General features: G+C 41.1%; 1 protein-coding gene across 15 annotated transcripts in view; it reads right to left on the bottom strand.

Annotated features, from left to right (window-relative positions):
• The window catches only part of adgrb3 (adhesion G protein-coupled receptor B3), an 858,467-nt gene that overhangs the window by 193,357 nt on the left and 644,269 nt on the right, over positions 1-20,841 (bottom strand). For all 15 annotated transcript variants that reach the window (XM_087979341.1, XM_087979352.1, XM_087979359.1 and 12 more), the window contains 2 exons: positions 9,298-9,401; positions 3,800-3,902 (listed from right to left, as the gene is read on the bottom strand). In XM_087979341.1, the coding sequence (XP_087835467.1) occupies positions 3,800-3,902; positions 9,298-9,401 (207 nt within the window). The remainder of the gene's footprint in view (positions 1-3,799; positions 3,903-9,297; positions 9,402-20,841) is intronic.

The raw sequence follows: 20,841 nt of genomic DNA, 5'->3' as shown, positions 1-20,841 counted from the left end.
GGCCACATTGCATTTCAAATATGATTAACTTCAACTTCTTCAACAAGATCACAAGGTATTGACCAATGTGACCAATTTTAATTCATCCTAAGAGACTCCAACATCTAGTTGGTTCCAATGCTTTTACATCTCCATGTGGAAGTCTACCCCACAGAGTGTTCAGTCTCTACGTGAAGAATTACCAATATCCAGTGTAAAGATAACTTCAGGAATAATATTTTTCCAAGTTGAAAATCCCCAGTGCATCTAAGTCTTTCTTCAGAACACCAGCCATGGAACTTGAACACTAAGCGGCAAATTTGAGACTCTCCTTTATAGTCTCCAGCACTCCTAACATACTGTATTTAGTAACTGACATGGTCTGGCATAGTGCTTTCCACACATTTACACACTGTGGCCCCATTTAGAGTGTTGAAAATTGCTGTGACCCCTCACTGTGTGGAGCAGTGGTGGGTGTGCTGCAGATGGTAGTGGATTGCACAGAACTGAGAGAGGTGAGGCAAAGTGATTAGTTTTTGAAAGCCTTATGTTTTGCCCTCCAGCTTTTATGGCATAAGCCAAAGGCCTTAAGCTTTGATCAGCGAAGCCATGGCCTGTCTAAAAAGACAAGCACTCAAGGAGCTTCACAGTAATGAAGCTGGATTGTGACCTCTGAATCTAATCTCACAAGTCCAATGCGAGTCACAACATACAATATGGGAAACTCTAGTCGAATATTTAAGCTTCTAAGCAAGGCAACACTCAATTTCTCTCTGTTACCCAAATTAATAGACAATAGGTGCAGGAGTAGGCCATTCTGCCCTTCGAGCCTGTACCGCCATTCATATGATCACGGCTGATCATCCTTAATCAGTATCCTGTTCCTGCCTTATCTCCATTACCCTTGATTCCACTATCCTTGAGAGCTCTTTCCAACTATTTCTTAAATGAATCCAGAGACTGGTCCTCCAGTCTCTGGGGCAGAGCATTCCACACAGCCACCACTCTCTGGGTGAAGAAGTTTCTCCTCATCTCTGTCCTAAATGGTCTACCCCGTATTTTTAAGCTGTGTCCTCTGGTTCGGCACTCACCCATCAGCGGAAACATGTTTCCTGCCTCCGGAGTGTTCAATCCTTTAATAATCTTATATGTCTCAATCAGATCCCCTCTCAGTCTTCTAAACTCAAGGGTATACAAGCCCAGTCGCTCCAGTCTTTCAGCGTAAGGTAGTCCCGCCATTCCAGGAATTGATCTCATGAACCTACGCTGCACTCCCTCAATAGCCAGAAAGTCTTTCCTCAAATTTGGAGACCAGAACTGCACACAATACTCCAGATGTGGTCTCACCAGGGCCCTGTACAGCTGCAGAAGAACCTCTTTGCTTCTATACTCAATCCCTCTTGTTATGAAGGCCAGCATACTATTAGCCTTCTTCACTACCTGTTGTACCTGCATGCTTACCTTCATTGACTGGTGTACAAGAACACCCAGATCTCTTTGTACTGCTTCTTTACCTAAATTGATTCCACTTAGATAGTAATCTGCCTTCCTGTTCTTGGCACCAAAGTGGATAACCATACATTTATCCACATCAAACTGCATCTGCCATGCATCTAACCACTCACCTAACCTGTCCAGGTCACCCTGTAATCTCCTAACATCCTCATCACATTTCACCCTGCCAACCAGCTTAGTATTATCAGCAAATTTGCTAACGTTATTACTAATACCATCTTCAATATCATTAATATATATTGTAAAAAGCTGCGGTCCCAGCACTGATCCCTGCGGTACCCCACTGGTCACCGCCTGCCATTCCGAAATGGAACCGTCTGTCACTACTCTTTGTTTCCTGTCAGTCAACCAACTTTCAATCCAAGTTAGTGCTTTGCCTCCAATACCATATGCCCTAATTTTGCTCACTAACCTCCTATGTGGAACTTTATCAAAAGCTTTCTGCAAGTCCAGGTACACTACATCTACTGGATCTCCCTCGTCCATCTTCAGAGTTACATCCTCAAAAAATTCAAGATTAGTCAAGCATGATTTCCCCTTCATAAATCCATGCTGACTCTGACCTATCCTGCTACTACTATCCAGATCTCTCGTACTTTTATCCTTTATAATAGACTCCAGCATCTTTCCCACCACTGAGGTCAGACTATAATTTCCTGCTTTAAGAAAGGTGGGAGAAAGTGGTACAACATTAGCCGCCCTCCAATCCGCAGGAACTGATCCCGAATCTATCGAACTCTGGAAAATAATCACTAACGCATCCATGATTTCTCGAGCCACCTCCTTCAGTACCCTGGGATGTAGACCATCAGGCCCTGGGCTTATCAACCTTCAGACCTAACAGTCTCTCCAACACCAATTCCTGGCAAATATAAATTCCCTTAAGTTCAGGTCCTTCAGCCACTGTTACCTCAGGGAGATTGCTTGTGTCTTCCCCAGTGAACACAGATCTGAAGTACCAATTCAATTCTTCTGCCATTTCTTTGTTCCCCGTAATATATTCCCCTGTTTCTGTCTTCAAGGGCCCAATTTTAGTCTTAACCATTTTTTTGCCTTTCACATACCTAAAAAAGCTTTTACTATCCTCCTTTATATTTTTAGCCAGTTTCCCTTCGTACCTTATTTTTTCTCTGCATATTTCCTTCTTAGTAATCCTCTGTTGCTCTTTAAAAGCTTCCCAGTCCTCTGTTTTCCCACTCATCTTTGCTATGTTATACTTTTTCTCTTTTAACTTTATCTGTTTCTTAACTTCCCGCATCAGCTACGGCCACCCATGCCTTTTCCTTTTTGGAATGAGCTGATCCTGCATCTTCTGCATTATACACAGAAATATCTGCCATTGTTCCTCCACTGTCATCCCTGCTAAGGTATTGCACCATTGAACTTTGGCCAGCTCCTCCCTCATAGCTCCATAGTTCCCTTTATTCAACAGAAATATTGTCACTTCTGATTGTACCCTCTCCCTCTCAAATTGCAGATTGGAGGTTATTGTATTATGGTCACTACTTCCCAATGGCTCCTTCACTTTGAGGTCCCTGATCAATTCTGGTTCGTTGCACACTACCAGATCCAGAATTGCCTTCTCCCTGGTAGGCTCCAGCACCAGATGTTCTAAGAATCCATATTGGAGGCACTCCACAAAGTCCCTTTCTTGAGGTCCAATACCATCCTGATTCTCCCAGTCTACCTGCATGTTGAAATTCCCCATAACTGTAGTAACATCTTTGCGACAGGCCAATTTCAGCTCCTGATTCAACTTACATCCGACATCCAGACTACTGTTTGGGGGCCTGTAGGTAACTCCCAAGAGGGTCTTTTTACCCTTAGAATTTCTCAGCTCTATCCACACTGACTCTACATCCCCTGATTCTAGGTCCCACCGCGCAAGGGACTGAATATCATCCCTTACCAACGTGGCTACCCCACCCCCTCTGCCTGTCAGTCTGTCCTTACGATAGCACGTGTAGCCTTGAAGATTCTCACATACTTTAGCCTTCCAGTAATACAAAACAACTAATATCTTGATGAATTCAGCATGAAAAGTCAGAACTGCTACCACAACTGCTTCAATCAAATTGAGGCTACATGTTTTCTGCAGAGCTTGTGCCACACAGCCTAATGAGATGCATCAACAGACACACTAAACTACAAACCACGAGGGAACACTGGCTCAGACTGGTGCTTTCACATATCCTGTAGATGCCACACAGGCAGCACAGAAGTCATGCTACCCTCTTGTCTTGGGACTTTGACATTTTCATAGATTTAAAAGAAAAAGACTATTGCAAATGCTTGACTTTGGTACCTTATTCCGAGTCTGTGTTTGTCCAACCACGATGAGGATATTGGATGAGATGATGGAGAAGCAAAAGTTTATCAGAATAATCGACCTTTCAGATCGGATGTACCTACACAAACACAAAAGGAAACCCATTTTGTAATTTTGAGAGCAGCAAAAGGGGTAGATCTCCACAAATGGGTGGCACGGTGGGCGGCACGGTGGCACAGTGGTTAGCACTGCTGCCTCACAGCGCCAGAGACCCGGGTTCAATTCCCGCCTCAGGCGACTCTGTGTGGAGTTTGCACATTCTCCCCATGTCTGCATGGGTTTCCTCCGGGTACTCCGGTTTCCTCCCACAATCCAAAAAAAATGTGCAGGTTAGGTGAATTGACCATGCTAAATTGTCCGTAGTGTTAGGTGAAGGGGTAAATGTAGGAGTATGGGTCTGGGTGGTATACGCTTCGGTGGGTCGGTGTGGACTTGTTGGGCCGAAGGGCCTGTTTCCACACTGTAAGTAATCTAATCTAATCTAATCTAATCTAAATATTCTCCACCATCTTGCAATGGATTTCTTTCCAATTGTCTTTAGCTCAGATAACACAATGTAATTACAGCTGAAAACACAAAGGTAAGAGAGGTAGGCAGGTAGTGCAGGAGTCTCTGTGGCTATCCCCATTTCAAACAAGTATGCTGTTTTGGAAAATGTAGGGGGTAATGGATTCTCAGGAGAATGTAGCACGAACAGCCAGGTTTCTGGTATTAAGACTGGCTCTAATGCAATGAGGGGTACATCGGGTTCCAAGAGATTAATTGTGTTAGGGGGCGCTCTAGTCCGAGGCACAGACAGATGTTTCTGTGGCCAGCAGCGAAAATTCAGAATGGTGCGTTGCCTCCCTGGTGCCAGGATCAAGGATGTTTCAGAGAGGGTGCAGAATGTTCTCAAAAGGGGAGAGGAACCAGTAGAAGGTCATCATACACATTGGAACCGGTGACATAGGAAGGGAAAAGGTTGAGATTCTGAAGAGAGAATACAGAGAGTTAGGCACAAATTTTAAAAGGGAGGTTCTAAGAGGAGTAATATCTGAATTACTTCCAGTGCTACAAGTGAGTGAGGATAGGAATAGGAGAATAGAGCAGAGGAATGCATAGCTGAGGAGCTGGTGTATGGGAGAAGGATTCACATTTTTGGATCATTGGAATCTCTTCTGGGCTAGAAATGACCTGTACAAGAAGGACTGATTGGACCTCAATTGGAAGGGGACAAATATACTGGCAGGGAGATTTGCTAGAGCTGGTCAGAACGATTTAAGGTTGTGGGGAGGAGTGGATGGGACCCAGGGAGATCGTGAGAAAAGAGATCAATCAGAGACAGGTACAGTTAATAAAAGAAGCGAGTCAAACAGTCAGTGCAGGCAGGGACAAAGCAGAGAACAAGGTAGGACTGATAAATTAGACTGCATTTATTTCAATGCAAGGGGCCTAACAGGGAAAGCAGATGAACTCAGGGCATGGTTAGGAACATAGAACTGGGATATCATAGCAATTACAGAAACATGGCTCAGGGATGGACTGGACTAGTAGCTTAATGTTCCAGGATACAAATACTACAGGAAGGACAGAATGGGAGGCAAGAGAGGAGGGGGGAGTGACGTTTTTGATAAGGGATAGCATTACAGCTGTACTGAGGGAGGATATTACCAGAAACACATCCAGGGTGGAACTGAGAAATAAGAAAGGGATGATCATTTTATTGGGATTGTATTACAGACCCCCGAAAAGTCAGAGGGAAATTGAGAAACAAATTTGTAAGGAGATCTCAGTTATTTCGAAGAATGATAGGGTGGTTATTACAGATTACATTACATTACAGTGTGGAAACAGGCCCTTCGGCCCAACAAGTCCACACCGACCCGCCGAAGCGCAACCCACCCATACCCCTACATTTACCCCTTACCTAACACTACGGGCAATTTTTAACATGGCCAATTCACCTGACCTGGACATCTTTGGGCTGTGGGAGGAAACTGGAGCACCCGGAGGAAACTCACGCAGACACGGGGAGAACGTGCAAACTCCACACAGTCAGTCGCCTGAGGTGGGAATTCAACCCGGGTCTCTGGCACTGTGAGGCAGCAGTGCTAACCACTGTGCCACCGTGCCGCCCATGGTAGGGGATTTCAACTTTCCAAACATAGCCTGGGACTGCCATAGCATTAACAAATTCCTCTCCATCTAAACCCTTAGGTGTGTACAAGAAAGTGTTTGGATTCAGTATGTACCTACTAGAGAAGGTGAAAAGTTTGACCTTCTCTTGGGGAAAAATGGCAGGGCAGGTGACTGAGATGTCAGTGGGGGAGCACTTTAGGGCCAGCAACCATAATTCTATTAGTTTTAAAATAGTGATGGAAAAAGATCTAAAAGTTGAAGTTCTAAATTGGAGAAAGGCCAATTTTGACAGTATGAGGCAAGAACTTTCAAAAGCTGATTGGAGGCAGATGTTTGCAGGTAAAGGGACAGCTGGAAAATGGGAAGCCTTCAGAAACGAGATAACAAGAGTGCAGAGACAGTATATTCCTGTTAGGGTGAAAGGAAAGGCCGGTAGGTATAGGGAATGCTGGATGATGACAAAAATTGAGGGTTTGGTTAAGGAAAAGAAAGACAGGATAGATCAAGTGAATCCTTAGAAGAGTACAAAGGCAGTAGGAGTATACTTAAGAGGGAAATCAGGAGGGCAAAAAGGGGACATGAAATAGCTTTGGCAAATTAGAGTTAAGGAGAATCCAAAGGGTTTTTACAAATATATTAAAGACAAAAGGATGACTAGGGAGAGAATAAGGCCTCTCAAAGATCAGCAAGGCGGCCTTTGTGTGGAGCCACAGGAGATGTGGGAGATACCAAATGAGCATTTTGCATCAGTATTTCCTGTGGAAAAGGTCATGAAAGATATAAAGTGTAGGGAAATAGATGGTGACATCGTGAAAAAATGTCCATATTACAAAAGGAGGAAGAGCTGAGTGTATTGAAATGTATAAAAGTGGATACATCCCCATGACCAGATCAAGTGTACGCCAGAACTCAGTGGGAAGCCAGGGAAGTGATTGCTGGGCCTCTTGCTGAGATATTTAGATAATCGACAGTGACAAGTGAGATGCCGGAAGATTGGAGGTTGGTGGTGCCACTGTTTAAGAAAGATGGTAAGGACAAGCCAGGGAACTAAAGACCAGTGAGCCTGACCTCGGTGGTGGGCAAGTTGTTGGAGGGAGTCCTGACGGACAGGATGTACATGTATTTGGAAAGGCAAGGACTGATTAGGGATAGTCAGCATGGCTTTGGGAAATCATGTCTCACAAACATGGTTGAGTTTTTTGAAGTAGTAACAAAGAGAATTGAGGAGGGCAGAGCGGTAGATGTGATTTATATGGACTTCAGTAAGGCGTTCAACAAGGTTCCCCATGGGAGACTGATTAGCAAGGTTAGATCTCATGGAATACAGGGAGAACTAGCCATTTGGATGCAGAACTGGCTCAAAGGTAGAAGACAGAGGGTAGCGGTGGAGGGTTGCTTTTCAGATTGGAGGCCTGTGAACAGTGGAGTGCCACAAGGATCGGTTCTGGGTCCACTACTTTTCATCATTTATCTAAAGGATTTGGATGTGAGCATAAGAGTTAGTAAGTTTGCAGACAACACCAAAATTGGAGGGGTAGCGGACAGCGAAGAAGGTTATCTCGGATTACAATGGGATCTTAATCAGAGGGGCCAATGGACTGAGGTGGCAGAGTTTAATTTAGATTATTGCAAGGTGGTGCATTTTGGGAAAGCAAATCGTAGCAAGACTTACACACTTAATGGTAACGTCCTTGGGAGTGTTGCTGAACAAAGAGACCTTGGAGACCACATTCATAGCTCCTTGAAAATTGAGTCACAGATAGATAGGATAGTGAAGGCGGCGTTTGGTATGCTTTCCTTTATTGGTCAGAGTATTGAATGCAGGGGTTGGAAGGTCATGTTGCGGTTGTACAGGACATTGGTTAGGCCACTGTTGGAATATTGTGTGCAATTATGGTCTCCTTCCTATCAGAAGGATGTTGTGAAACTTGAAAGAGTTCAGAAAAGACTTACAAGGGTGTTGACAGGATTGGAGGATTTGAGCTATAGGGAGAGAATGAATAGGCTGAGGCTGTTTTCCCTGGAACATCAGAGGCAGAGGGCTGATCTTATAAAATCATGAGGGGCATGGATAGGGGGAATAGAAAAGGTCTTTTCCCTGGGGTGAGGGAGTCCAGAACAAGAGGGCATAGGTTTCGGTTGAGAGGGGAAACATATAAAAGAGACCTAAGGGGCAACTTTTTCACGCAGAGCGTGGTGCTTGTGTGAAATGGGTTGCTAGAGGGAGTGGTGGAGGCTGGTACAATTGCAATATTTAAAAGGCATCTGGATGGGTATATGAATAGGAAGGGTTTGGAGGGATATGGGCTGGATGCTGGCAGATGGGACTAGACTGGGTTGGGATAATTGGTTGGCATGGATCGAAGAGTCTGTTTCTGTGCTGTACATCTCGATGACTCTATGAACACACCAAAAGAGGTGGGAGTACACAACAGTTTCACAGGAATTAGGCACAAGTAATGAAAATTATTATTTTTCCTTTTGTTACGGAAAACTAAACAGAGCATAGTAACATGCATGCAACAATAAACTAGTTAATAGCAAGTGATGTATTACAACTCGAACTGACAGGTCATATTTAATTTATCTGGTGACTTTGGTATGCTTCTGCTTAATTGTCCTAAACAAAGTACAATTATTACATAATTTGCTGCATAAAATTGATCAACTTGTTACACAGATGTAACCTTTTGATTGAAGACTTGCAAAACTTTATCTCTTCAAATTGCATTAATTTTAAAAAGTCCTGGTCTGATTATTGGAGATGATTATTGGAGGAGAAGTGAAATAAACTTTTGTCTGATCACAACAGAAGCTCAGATAGTCAGTGAACGAGCCCAACCCTCAGCAATGACCACTGCCAAACTCCAAATACCGATATTGACAACGGTAGTCTGTACCATCTACGAAAACATTTTCTCTGCAACTTGTGACAAATATTAGAAGACAGTCGTGTCGTCATGTCACTGAACTAGTAATTCGGAGACTCAAGCTAATGCTTTACAGGCATAGACTGAAATCTGACCTCAGCCAGTGGTGGAATTTGTATTTATTTAAAAGAAGTAAAAAAGGGAATCTGGGTGAAAGAAACCAACAATGGTCATAAAAACTTATCTTGTTCACTAACCTCTTTTGGGACCTTACTTTACCTGCTTTGGCCTAAATGGTCACAAGATCTCCAGCTATTTGGTCAAATCAAATGCTTTCAAGGGCAAGTAGGGATGGCAACAAATGCTTTCCTTGCCAATGATATTCACATTCAAGGAGGTGTCTTAGCTGTTCATTCGAACAATAAAACATTGTCCTTAAATAATTTCACAATCAAATCAGCAATGGATGAGTTTGAAGGTACACACCTCCATAGCACAGCATAGACGACTGCGAGAGCGATGAGGGCCATACATGAGAGACCGCAGCCTACTATCAAAGTGACTGAAGGCATGTCAGCGTTCTCCATACCCTGCAGAGCAAAACCAAAACAAAGACAATTTAACAAACACAACAGAAATTTTCCTCTTCACAATTAACTACTTCTTCAATTCTTTATTCTCCTTAAAAATGTTTGGTCAAAGACTGGACTCATACAATTTTATTAAGTGATGACAGAAGCATCAAAGTGTAGGGGAAATAAAATTACTTTCAGTTAACTCTGAAGACATTGCATGCAACAACTTGCATGTACCCTTCAAATTTTATAATTTCTTTGACATCACCTTCCAAACACACGAACCTCCACCGCTTGAAAGAAGAGCAGATATATGGGAAGAATACCACCACATGCACCACATACAAGCCACTCAGCACCTTGAGTTGGAAATATAACACTATTCCCTCAGTATCAATGAGTCAAAAAATCAACTCCGAACTCCTAATGGAATTGTGGATCTATTTACAGCACATCGAATGCAGTATTCATGCAGACGCTCACCACCACCTTCTCAAGGGCAATAAGGGATGGACAATAAGTCCTGGCTTTATCAGATACGGCTTCATCCCAAGAATAAAGAAAAGGAAGAAACAAATTATCGCACAATTGGGGCATGCACTGGACATGCTGAAAAGAAATTACATGAGAAATAAACAAACAATCGACTTTGTACATACCAGCTTATCACTGGCATAGACACTAAACAAGCTGATGATCTGCATTCCAATGAGATTTATTTGCTGATATCATCGTGTATCTTAATTACAGGACACATCAAAAGTTCATTGCTTTGCTTAACATGAAATTCCTGCATTCTTAAAAACAGGAAGTCATTCTTTCAAGTGAATTTTTAATTTTGTTTGGGAATAGGAATGTTGCCTTTTTAATGCTTTTGTAATAGTCGGTCACGAGGGACTGGCATAGCTAGCTTCAAGCTGCATCTGCATCCACATTGCTTAAAACTGGGACACACTAGATTAATTTGCATGATGATATGTCAATGCTGCTGAGTGGCAAGAATGGGGATGTATAGTTAAGTGAGACAGTTAGACATGATCAATTTACAAGACTTCTCACTGGTAAGAACATCAGCTGTATCATACTTATTTCAATACAAACAGAAATGATGCTTAATTGTACTATCAGGGTTTGAAATGTAGGAGTTCAGAAGTAGCATACATTCCACAATATTTCGACCAAGAAAGACAAAGGCAGCCAGATACAAGGTAAAGCCACTTACTTTGGTCTGTTGAACTTATTTTGCCTCTTCAGTTGTATGCAATAAGTTTCCTTTCAAACTTGTGATCTTGCTCAAACAAGAGTCTGTGTACGGCCAAGATGCCATATTTTCCAAAAGTGACACTGCATGCATCATCCCTGATTGTTTTTTCCAAAGTGACAGTTTCACATTGTAAATGTAAGGTACAACTTTGGTTCATGTGTCACTCACTCATTGTGCACATACCTAATTTGTATGCTTTGAATAATCTTAGGGGTTGTATTATCTGTATACCAATATAAAGAAATCCAATTTGGAGAACTACAATGAAGCAGCAATGAAAATAATAAAACCAGATAAGAAAACGTAACACTGTCAACACTGGGGATCTGAGGATGAATAATCTGCTCTCCAGAGCCAAGAAACAAGGCCCAGATTAAGAAATAAGTTTCACTTCAAAGTTTTAATCATTAAATCTGTGTACAAATGTGCAATGTGATGTCGACTATAAATATCAGGAGCATGGAATGATACAGTACAGAAAAGGCCCAGCAGCCCATCGAGTCTGTACTGCCAAAAATATACTACCCCCCACACTCATCCCACTTTCCCCACACTAGGTCAATAGCCTTAAATATTCTGACACTTCAAGTGCTCATCCTAGTACTTGGAAAAAAGGTTGTGAGGTTTCTTGGATCAACTACCCCCAGAACCCCACCACTCTCTAGGTAAAAAAGATTTTCCTCAAGTCTCCTCTGCTACATATATAGTAAGGTTTATTTTCATGGTCAGTCAGACTATGAAGAAATAACTGACTGACTGCATTTCCAGCATGTGTGTTGCACAAATTGAAATATCACTTGCATTCCAGGTACACCCTGCTGTCATAGTCATATAGATGTACAGCATGGAAACAGACCCTTCGGTCCAACCCGTCCACACCGACCAGATATTCCAACCCAATCTAGTCCCACCTGCCAGCACCCGGTCCATATCCCTCCAAACCCTTCCTATTCATATACCCATCCCGAGAATATTCAGAGATTTCTTGACAAAAAAATTCAACATTCTTTGTTTACACCGAAAACATTATCACAGTTCAGTTGCTCCCTTAAAAAGATAGATTCAGTTAGGTTATGGAAAGGCTGTTGCCAGACACGTACAGCAGCAACTTATAATCTACAGAAGAGGATTCCATTGGATTTAGGGGTGGTGCTAATGTGGCTAGCTGGTTACTTCATTTGTCCCTCAATCTTATACACCTCAATCAGCTCCCTCCTGCAACTTTCCCTGTTCCAAAAAAAACATCCTGAGATCCATCCATTCTAAGTAAAATCCTGGTGAATCTCCTTTGTGGGGTGTAGGTTTGCTCGCTGAGCTGTAGAGGTTTGATATCCAGACGTTTCATTACCTGGCTAGGTAACATCATCAGTGGTGACCTCCAAGTGAAGCGAAGCTGTTGTCTCCTGCTTTCTATTTATATCTATTTATCTTTATAAGATATGAATAGAAAGCAGGAGACAACAGCTTCGCTTCACTTGGAGGTCACCACTGATGATGTTACCTAGCCAGGTAATGAAACGTCTGGATATCAAACCTACAGTTCAGCAAGCAAACCTACACTCTAAACCTCAACCTGAGCTACAAACCTTCATAAACCTTGCAAAAATCGCCTTTGTATCCCTATACTGGATGTTAACTCTGTTTATCTCTCCACAGATGCTACCAGACCTGCAGCATTCTATGGTTCTTTCAGATTTCCAGCATCTATAATATTTGCTTTCTTTAGAAATAGGAATGTGTTGATTGTTATTTTTCTATGGTTTCCTACAGGATCTTTGCTGAACCTGTATATAATCTATCATTGGGAAACATACCAATGTTGTTTCTCTGAACTGATCAGAACCGATCAGAACCATGACACTTGATCTCTTTTCTGCTCCAGGCAAATCTAATGAACACTGTAGACATCGCACTGCTAACAAATTTGATGTTCTAACAAACAGGCTGCAGCGTCCTATGCATTTATGTCCAAAGATGCTGGTAATTTGGGCCTCAGATAATTATGTAGTTTAACATTGTTGAAATTCAGGTGTGAATTTCAATGACAAGAGTACACAGACATCTTGATCTTTTTTAATCTATTCATAAAACTGGCCATGTCCATTCTTATGGGGAATTAGAGAATTGGCAATACGTTTTGGTCCAGCCAACAATGCCCACATCAAAAACTGACCCATCAAACAGTGTAATACCTATTTTTGGTGTAGAACTGTCAATATGGATCCAAGCCAGTGGTGAGACAGAAAACTAAGACACCTTCCTTTGCAGATACAGTTTATAATCTGCTCAGTCTGATCGTTATTTTCAATCTCTAGTGTTACAGGTGAAATTATTTTAATCGTCGTGTTATGCCACATTTGTGGAGAATGGGGTAATGAAACTCAGATCTTTTAGCTCAGAGGCACAGACACCACAAGCCCTCCTGTTGTCAGATCTCTTTTTGTCCCCCCAAAAAAGTGTTGTTATGGTCTCGAAATCAATACACCACAACTGCACCATAAGAGTTCCTCTGTTGACATATACAGTCATTAGTTTAGAATATGTTATTACTCACCTCTGGACCCAATACAACATGAAGGTGGGCCTCCTGGTTCACAGAGAAGGACACTACTATTGTGCTACAACAACCCTTGTTGACAGAGATACATTTTTCTTTTTCTAATTAACCTGTTCATAGATGTTTCTTCCTTTTAAATAAAGTCAAACAAATGCAACAGTGTTTAACCAGACATAAGCAAGATTGGCTAGTCAGAAACTTTCACAGTATTATAACTAGATTTTTAGCAGTTGGAGATTATAGACCTCTTAATTGCATTTTAAAAAATAAAATGTCCTACTAAGAGATGCTGTGCATTTTCTGCTTCTTCAATGTATTTCTATGGCATAATATGAACAGCTCTCTTCATTGCAGGTTCTTAAACATGCTCTATTTGATGTGCATATTAGCTATCTATTTGATAGCTAATAGAGTTCAAACTTCAATTTTGCGAGTGAAAGAAAAACGATGCCAGTATGTTTCTTAAGCCCTCTTCGCTGACACTGATGTACACTTTGATTATACTTTTGATGCGTTCTAATGAGATTGGGAAATACCCAAGTATACCTTAACAGCTCGAAAACAGGTTCGACAGTGAACATATTTTCAGACCCATTTTCAGGAATGCATCCTGTACTATTAATGTGTGCATTGCTACATACAAATCCTTTTAACTGTATGTTTATATGTTTCAAATTGAATTCATAAATGCAGAAGATAATTTTCACAGGTGGTGGCCATTCTGCCCCTTGAACCTGTTCAGACCCACAATCCTGATCAACATAAATAGAAGAGAATGTTTCCTTTTACCTCGGCTGTGGGACATCAATACTTGGCACCTAAAGATCATGGTCCCTCTGAGCTTCTTAATACAACAGAATCAAATGGTGTCAGAGACCAGATACAAAACAAAAATCAACAAACAAAAACGGCTATGTTTTAAGTTTAGGAACGCCCAGTTTAATGAATATACTATACAATGAGCAGCACAGTGGCTCAATAGTTAGCACTGCTGCTTTACAGTACCAGGTACCTGGGTTCAATTATGGCCTTGGGTGACTGTGTGGAGCTTGCATGTTCTCCCTGTGTCTGTGTGGATTTCCGCCAGGCACTCTGGTTTCCTCTCACAGTCCAAAGATGTGCCAGCTAGGTAGATTGGACATTCTAAGTGCAGAGTTACAGGGATACGTCAGGGTCTGGACTGCTCTTCAAAAGGTCAATGGGACTTGATGGGCCAACTGGCCTCATTCCCCAATGCAGGGATTCTATAATTCCATACACACTAAATATGAAATGTTCCAGTAGTGAATTGCAAGTTTCGTTGATAAATCTTAAGCAATGATCCAAGATCTTTTCTTCATAGAATCCCTGTACTGCGGTAGAGACCAATCCACCCAACAACATCATACCTAGACCCATCCCTATAACCCTACATTTATTATGGCAAATCTACCTAGCCTACACTTCTCTGGACAATTGACCTAACCTGCACATCGTTGGACTCTGGGAGGAAGCTGCAGCCCCCAACAGAAACTAACACAGACATGGGGAGAACATGCAAACTCCGCACAACCATCCACCCAAGGCTGCAATTGAACTTATGTCCTTGGCACTGTGAGGCAGCAGTGCTAACCACTGTGCCAGCATGTCATCCTATATGTTTATTGCTGAAGTTAATATGTTGTAGGGTATCACTGCCAACTCTTAGTTCATTTTGTGAACTTGTAATCCTCTAAAAATATTATACCTCAACTATATACAGTAAGAGAGATTATTACAATTACTTCCAAAAACAGTCTGACATAGTGTGAAACAATGGAAAGTAGGGAATGATATCAATGGCATAATGTGATTGAAGGGTTTGAGCTTCATACTCATGATACTGCCTGAACCTCTTAAATTAACTCCTACCTCTTGCCCATTGCTTAGTGAAGAATTTTCAGAAAGTACAAAAGAAGAAATAAAGTCCTTTTCCTTTTATTTATTGTAAAACATTTACATGGTGAGGAGATTTATTAAACACTGGAAAAATAGCTTAAGCAAGCGACACTGTTATGATCCCTGACCTGTGATGTAAACTCCTGTTGCAAGACTCACTGATGGAGATTGGCTTTTGTATGATCGTGGAAAATGGTGATAGTCAGCTTCCTGATTTATTTGAAGAGAAAATGAGGTCTGCAGATGCTGGAGATCAGAGATGGAAATGTGTTGCTGGAGAAGCACAGCAGGTCAGGCAGCATCCAGGGAACAGGAGAATCGACGTTTCGGGCATTCCTGAAGAAGGGCTAATGCCCGAAACATCGATTCTCCTGTTCCCTGGATGCTGCCTGACCTGCTGCGCTTCTCCAGCAACACATTTCCATTCCTGATTTATTTCCCAACTCAGTTTTGTTGAAGCCAACTGAGATAGATGCCGACTCTCAATCACCCATTTTACAGTAACAGGTCAGGAATCCTTTATCCAACCACCTTAGGACTAACAGCCAAAAGGATATTTTCATTTTTGGATATAGATTCAGTCAGTTCTGTTCAGGTTCATTCGGGACCTTTGGGGATAAAAAAAACGTTACTCTGCCTGAACGGACTTGAAAGTGAAGGTATTTTCCAAAGGATCCAATCTCAGCTGGTCCATAGGTCTGTTTGGGTCTGCTTTTTAGATCTTTTTGGCTTTCAGACATGCAGATAAAGGATACCTGACCTGTTCGGAGCAAAGTTAAAATCTTTCCCACTAGGTCCTCAATAGTGATCATAATGCACTGTTTTCAAATCAGTGTGACTTTAAAAATATTATTTGTTGGTTCTTTTTTATTCCGTAGACATGAAGGCAATCGAGAGAAGATTCACTGGGCTGATTCTGGATATGAAGGGATTCTTGTGAGGACAGGTCAAGTAGGATGAACCTATACTTGTTGGAATATAGAAGAATTGAAAATCAATCTGATTGAAATGTACAAGGTTCTTAGCAGACTTAATAGGGAAAGGTTGTTTCCCCTGTGGGACGGTCTAGGATTATCATCTCTAAATAATGGGTCACAGGTTAAAAACAGATATGGAAGAATTTCTTCTCAGTGGATAGTGAATCTATGCAATTCCTTACCGTAGAGGCTATTGAGCCTGAATTATTGGGTGACTGTGTGGGCTGTTCTCTTCAAAGCGGAGATAGACATTTTTTTAAATCAGTAAAGGAAGCAAGGGCTATGGAAAAAGGCAGGAAAATGGATTTCAGGTATATCAGATCAGCCATGTTTTCATTGAATGACAAAGCAGAATTGATGGTCCAAATGGCTTACTTCTGCTCATGTCTTAGCGTCTTAAATCCATTTTATATACCTCAAAACCTGACAAGATCTTCTGTAGAAAAGTGTCCTTTTAAATATGGATGCTACGATGTATGCTTAAAATCCCATTTCCAAACTATATGTCAACTTGCAAACATTTGACAGAGCTGAAAAGCTACAGAGATCTCATTGGAGGCAAATAGACAGCAGCAGAAAAACTGATGGACTTAAGGTGCCATTGGATGGTGGATGCCAGAGACAGGTTGCAGATGACTGACACTGAATGCATGAGGCAATCCAGATGAGCATGGTACACCATGGCAGCACATCTCCAGGCAGAAGTAGCAATAAGCAGTACAAATATAACATGAATAGAATGCTGATATTCCAATTAAAAGGATTAAATACACCAATAATAAAAAGTGCCCTTAAACAACCATCACCAATAGCACATCTGATCCAGTACCAGATCTTTTAGCCCATATGTCCTGTGTCAGTTTATGGTCTGTATAAAACTCCTTTCACGCATCTTCACCTAGTCCTAGAACATTAATCCTTTCAGGATATCTTTCCATTTTCTTTTTACTCATTTATCTGATGGGCTTTCCTATAAACATTTTCCTCTAACATTTTCGCATATCCTTTCCAGTTGAAGACCAAGGTTAGATACAGGAGTATTTCTAAAAGGTTTCACAATGTACTTATTTCCTGACAAATATTTTGGAACATTCCTTGAATTTTGCTAACTTCTGCAAACTTTGGAGTCTTCAGGGACTCTTTCCTGAGATGAGACGAGAAGCCCGAGAGCATATTTACTTAACTACTTCAAACCTAAGCAGAATCAGTCAAAGATTACAGGACAGAATGACACACTTGGCCTGCTGTGTTTGTCTGCATGATCATTTTTCATAGTCTCTATGTTTTCTTTCTTAATTTTAAACTTACAATTGAATCTGCTTCTTACACACATTCTGGCAGTGCTTTCCAGATCCCAGCCACTCACTACACAAGGAACTATTTTGTCAATCACCATAAGTTCATGTTCCCTAGCTCTCAACCTTGCACCAATGAGAACCAGCTTCTTCCCATTTATTTTCTCAAGGCTACTCATAATTTTGAGAGCCTGTAACAAATCTTCTCTCAGCCTTCTCTTGTCCAAAAAAAAAACAGCTTCAGCTTCTTTAATTTACCCACATAACTGATGTTCTTCATTAGGAACATAGAAAATAGGTGTAGGAACAGGTCAATTGGCCCTTCAAGCCTGCACCACCATTCAATATGACCATGACTAATCATGCAAACTCAGTATCCCATTCCTGCTTTCTCTTCAAAACCCTCGATCCTTTTAGCCATAAAGGCCACATCCAGCTCCCTCTTGAATATATCAAACAAACTGGCCCCACAGCATTCTGTGCTAGAGAATTCCACAGGTTCACAACTCTGAGTGAAGAAATTCTTCCTCATCTCAGTCCTGAATGGCTCTCCCCTTGTTCTTCAACTGTGGTCCTTAATTCTGCACTTTCCAACATTGGAAACATTCTTCCCACATCCAGCCTGTTCAGTCCCATCAGGACTTTTACAAGATCCCCCAATCATTCTTCTAAATTCCAGTGAGTACAAGCCCAATCGAACCAGTTTTTTTACATATGCCAGTCTTACCATTCTGGGAACTGGTGTGGTGAACCTTCAATGGGTTCCCTTAATAGCAACAAAAACAGAAGTTGCTGGAAAAGCTCAGCAGCATCTGTGAAGAAAAATCAGAGTTAAAGTTTCGAGTCCGGTGACCCTTCCTCAGAATGGACATCTCTGAGGAAGGGTCACCGGACTCGAAACATTGACTCGTTTTTCTTCACAGATGCTGCCAGATCTGCTGAGCTTTTCCAACAACTTCTGTTTTTGTTTTTTATTTACAGAGTTCACAGTTCTTTTGGCTTTTATTTGATATTTCCCTCAATAGCAAGGCTGTACTTCCTCAGACTTGGAGTCTGAAACTACATACAATACGCCAGGTGTGGCCTCACTAAGTCCCTATATAACTGCAGCAAGACATCCCTACTCATATCTAAATCTTCTTGCTATGAAGGCCAGCATGCTATTAGCTTTCCTTACCACCTGCTGCACCTGCATGCCAACCTTCAGCGACTGTTCCACCATGACACCAAGTTCACACTGCACCCCACTTTTTTCTAAGCTGCCGCAATTCAGATAATAATCTGCCTTCCTATTTTTGCCACCAAAGTGCACAACCTCACATTGCTGGGAGTATTCTCAAATCTTTCTGCATCCTCTCTACTTTTACATCCATCCTAAATGCAGTGCCAAGAGTTGGACACAGTACATCAGTCAAGGTGAAAACAGTTTCATCATAACTCAAGCTTTCTTTTCTATGCTTCTACTTATAAAATCCAGAACCTTGAATGCCTTTTACTGAGTTTCTCAACTTGTAGTCACATCTTCAGTGAGTTTTGTACATGTGTAGCCAGATTCCTGCATCTCCTTCAGAAATAGAATTCTGATTTTATATTGTCCCTTTACACTTCTCTGCATTAGATTTTTAACAAAAATCTCTGCGTGATTTTTAACAAAGTCTATTGAGTCACCCTCGTCAAATATCCCTGTTACCTTATTAAAAATTCAATCAAATTGATTCAACAGAAGTTACCTTAAACAAATTACTCCTGGCTTTCCTTAGCCCTCATGACAGTAAACCGTGACCGAGTCATAGTTTCTAAAAGCTCTCCTGTCGCTGAGGTTTAATTGAGTAAACTGTTTTCATTGGACTTATCCTCATGCTTTGTTTGGAAAAGGATGCAGCATTTACAACTCTCCAGTCATCTGGCAGGAGTTTATAGCCAGTCCCTACTTTTACTTCCCTCTGCAATCACATACACATAGTTCAAAATTGTCCTTGGACTTCACCTATAGCTTCCTACACCTCTAAGTCAACTTCAAAGAAGGTTTCCAAAGAAATATCTGCAAACAATAAGCAATAATCCTGATAAGCAAGTTTGCAGCCTCAAAGTTAACTCAATTTCTAACTCTCCCAATCATGCGACAATTCAAGCTATGGTTCAGTTGGTATCATCCTCAACTTCCAAGAGAAGATTGAAGCTTCAAAGTTGTACTTCAGAGGCTTTCAGCAGAAAGTTAAGAGACAATGTTGTATTGTCAGAGATACCATCTTTTAAAAGAGACTTAAACTGAGGCCTAGCTGCTCTGTTAAGTGAATGGAGAAGATGGTGCACGTTACTGCATGGCAGAAGGGCAGAAAATTATCTCCCAGGCCATGATCAATATTTATCAAACCTATTCTACCCAACATTCCTCTCTCAAATCAGCACACCAAAAACAAATCATCACAACTTCTGTTGTGCGCACAGCAACTGTCATATTTCTAACACTTCACCACCTCAAAAAGTACTAAATTGGCCATGAAGCACTTTGGAAATGCTGAGAGCAAGAAAACCATTAACTGCAAGATTATCTTGAATCTGAGATTGCAAAATACTGAAATTGAAATGTTAGAAATCAACTCTGAAATAAATCAAGAAACCAACAGCCCTTTGATACCAGATTTTTTGGAGTCTCTGCACATCATTACAAATGATTGGTGGGACACAGATTCAGATGTCCCACTTCCATTTCTGTCAGATCCCAATTTCACTAGTAAGAGAAAAAAGGGACAGTGTGATTTGTGGATGAATGAAACTCAAACACAGTAGGGATTACTGTGGATAAACCCAAACTCAGCATTCTATTAAAATAAATGCAAATTTCACTGTAATAAATCATCAGCCCTTTAAAATTTAAAAGTTGTCTGATTCAGTGAGAGGTTTCAAAAAGGTACGGTCAAGTTATTTAAATCCCCAGTGGTTTAAACAAGCAATTACACAGACTGCATCACTGAGAGTTGAAAAAATAATCTGCTTTTGCAATTATGGAAGTCATTTTTTCATATTACGATAACTATTCTAACAGTAGTCTATAAATTCACCTTCTCATTGCAGCTAAAAAAGTTACTAAAGTCTCTAGTGTGATATTTTGAACACAAGTCTTTGGTTCAAAAATGGGATTAAACACTTGAGGGAATTTAAAAGACATGAATCCACGTTCATGATTTGTTTTAACTGTAGACTTTAAAAATGAAGGAGACAGATATTTACCCTTAGTTCTTTATTTAATCGCAATATGGATTCTAATGTACTTCTTGGTAGATATTGGGTGAGTTGGCATTTAGAATAGAACCACAAAAGGTAGTAGTTGGATTGGCACTAAGTTGACATGAAGATACAAGAAAAAATGGACATTGGCATAGATGCATACTGAATTAGCACAGACACAATAAGGGGTCAAGGACTGAGTGGATTGCATACGTTT

The sequence above is a fragment of the Chiloscyllium plagiosum genome, unplaced genomic scaffold, assembly GCF_037043375.1.
Source record: "Chiloscyllium plagiosum isolate Xiang-an unplaced genomic scaffold, Cpla_swu_hap1 HiC_scaffold_3, whole genome shotgun sequence".
NCBI classification, from domain to species: Eukaryota; Metazoa; Chordata; class Chondrichthyes; order Orectolobiformes; family Hemiscylliidae; genus Chiloscyllium; species Chiloscyllium plagiosum.
This window is presented reverse-complemented; position numbering and strand designations above follow the sequence as displayed.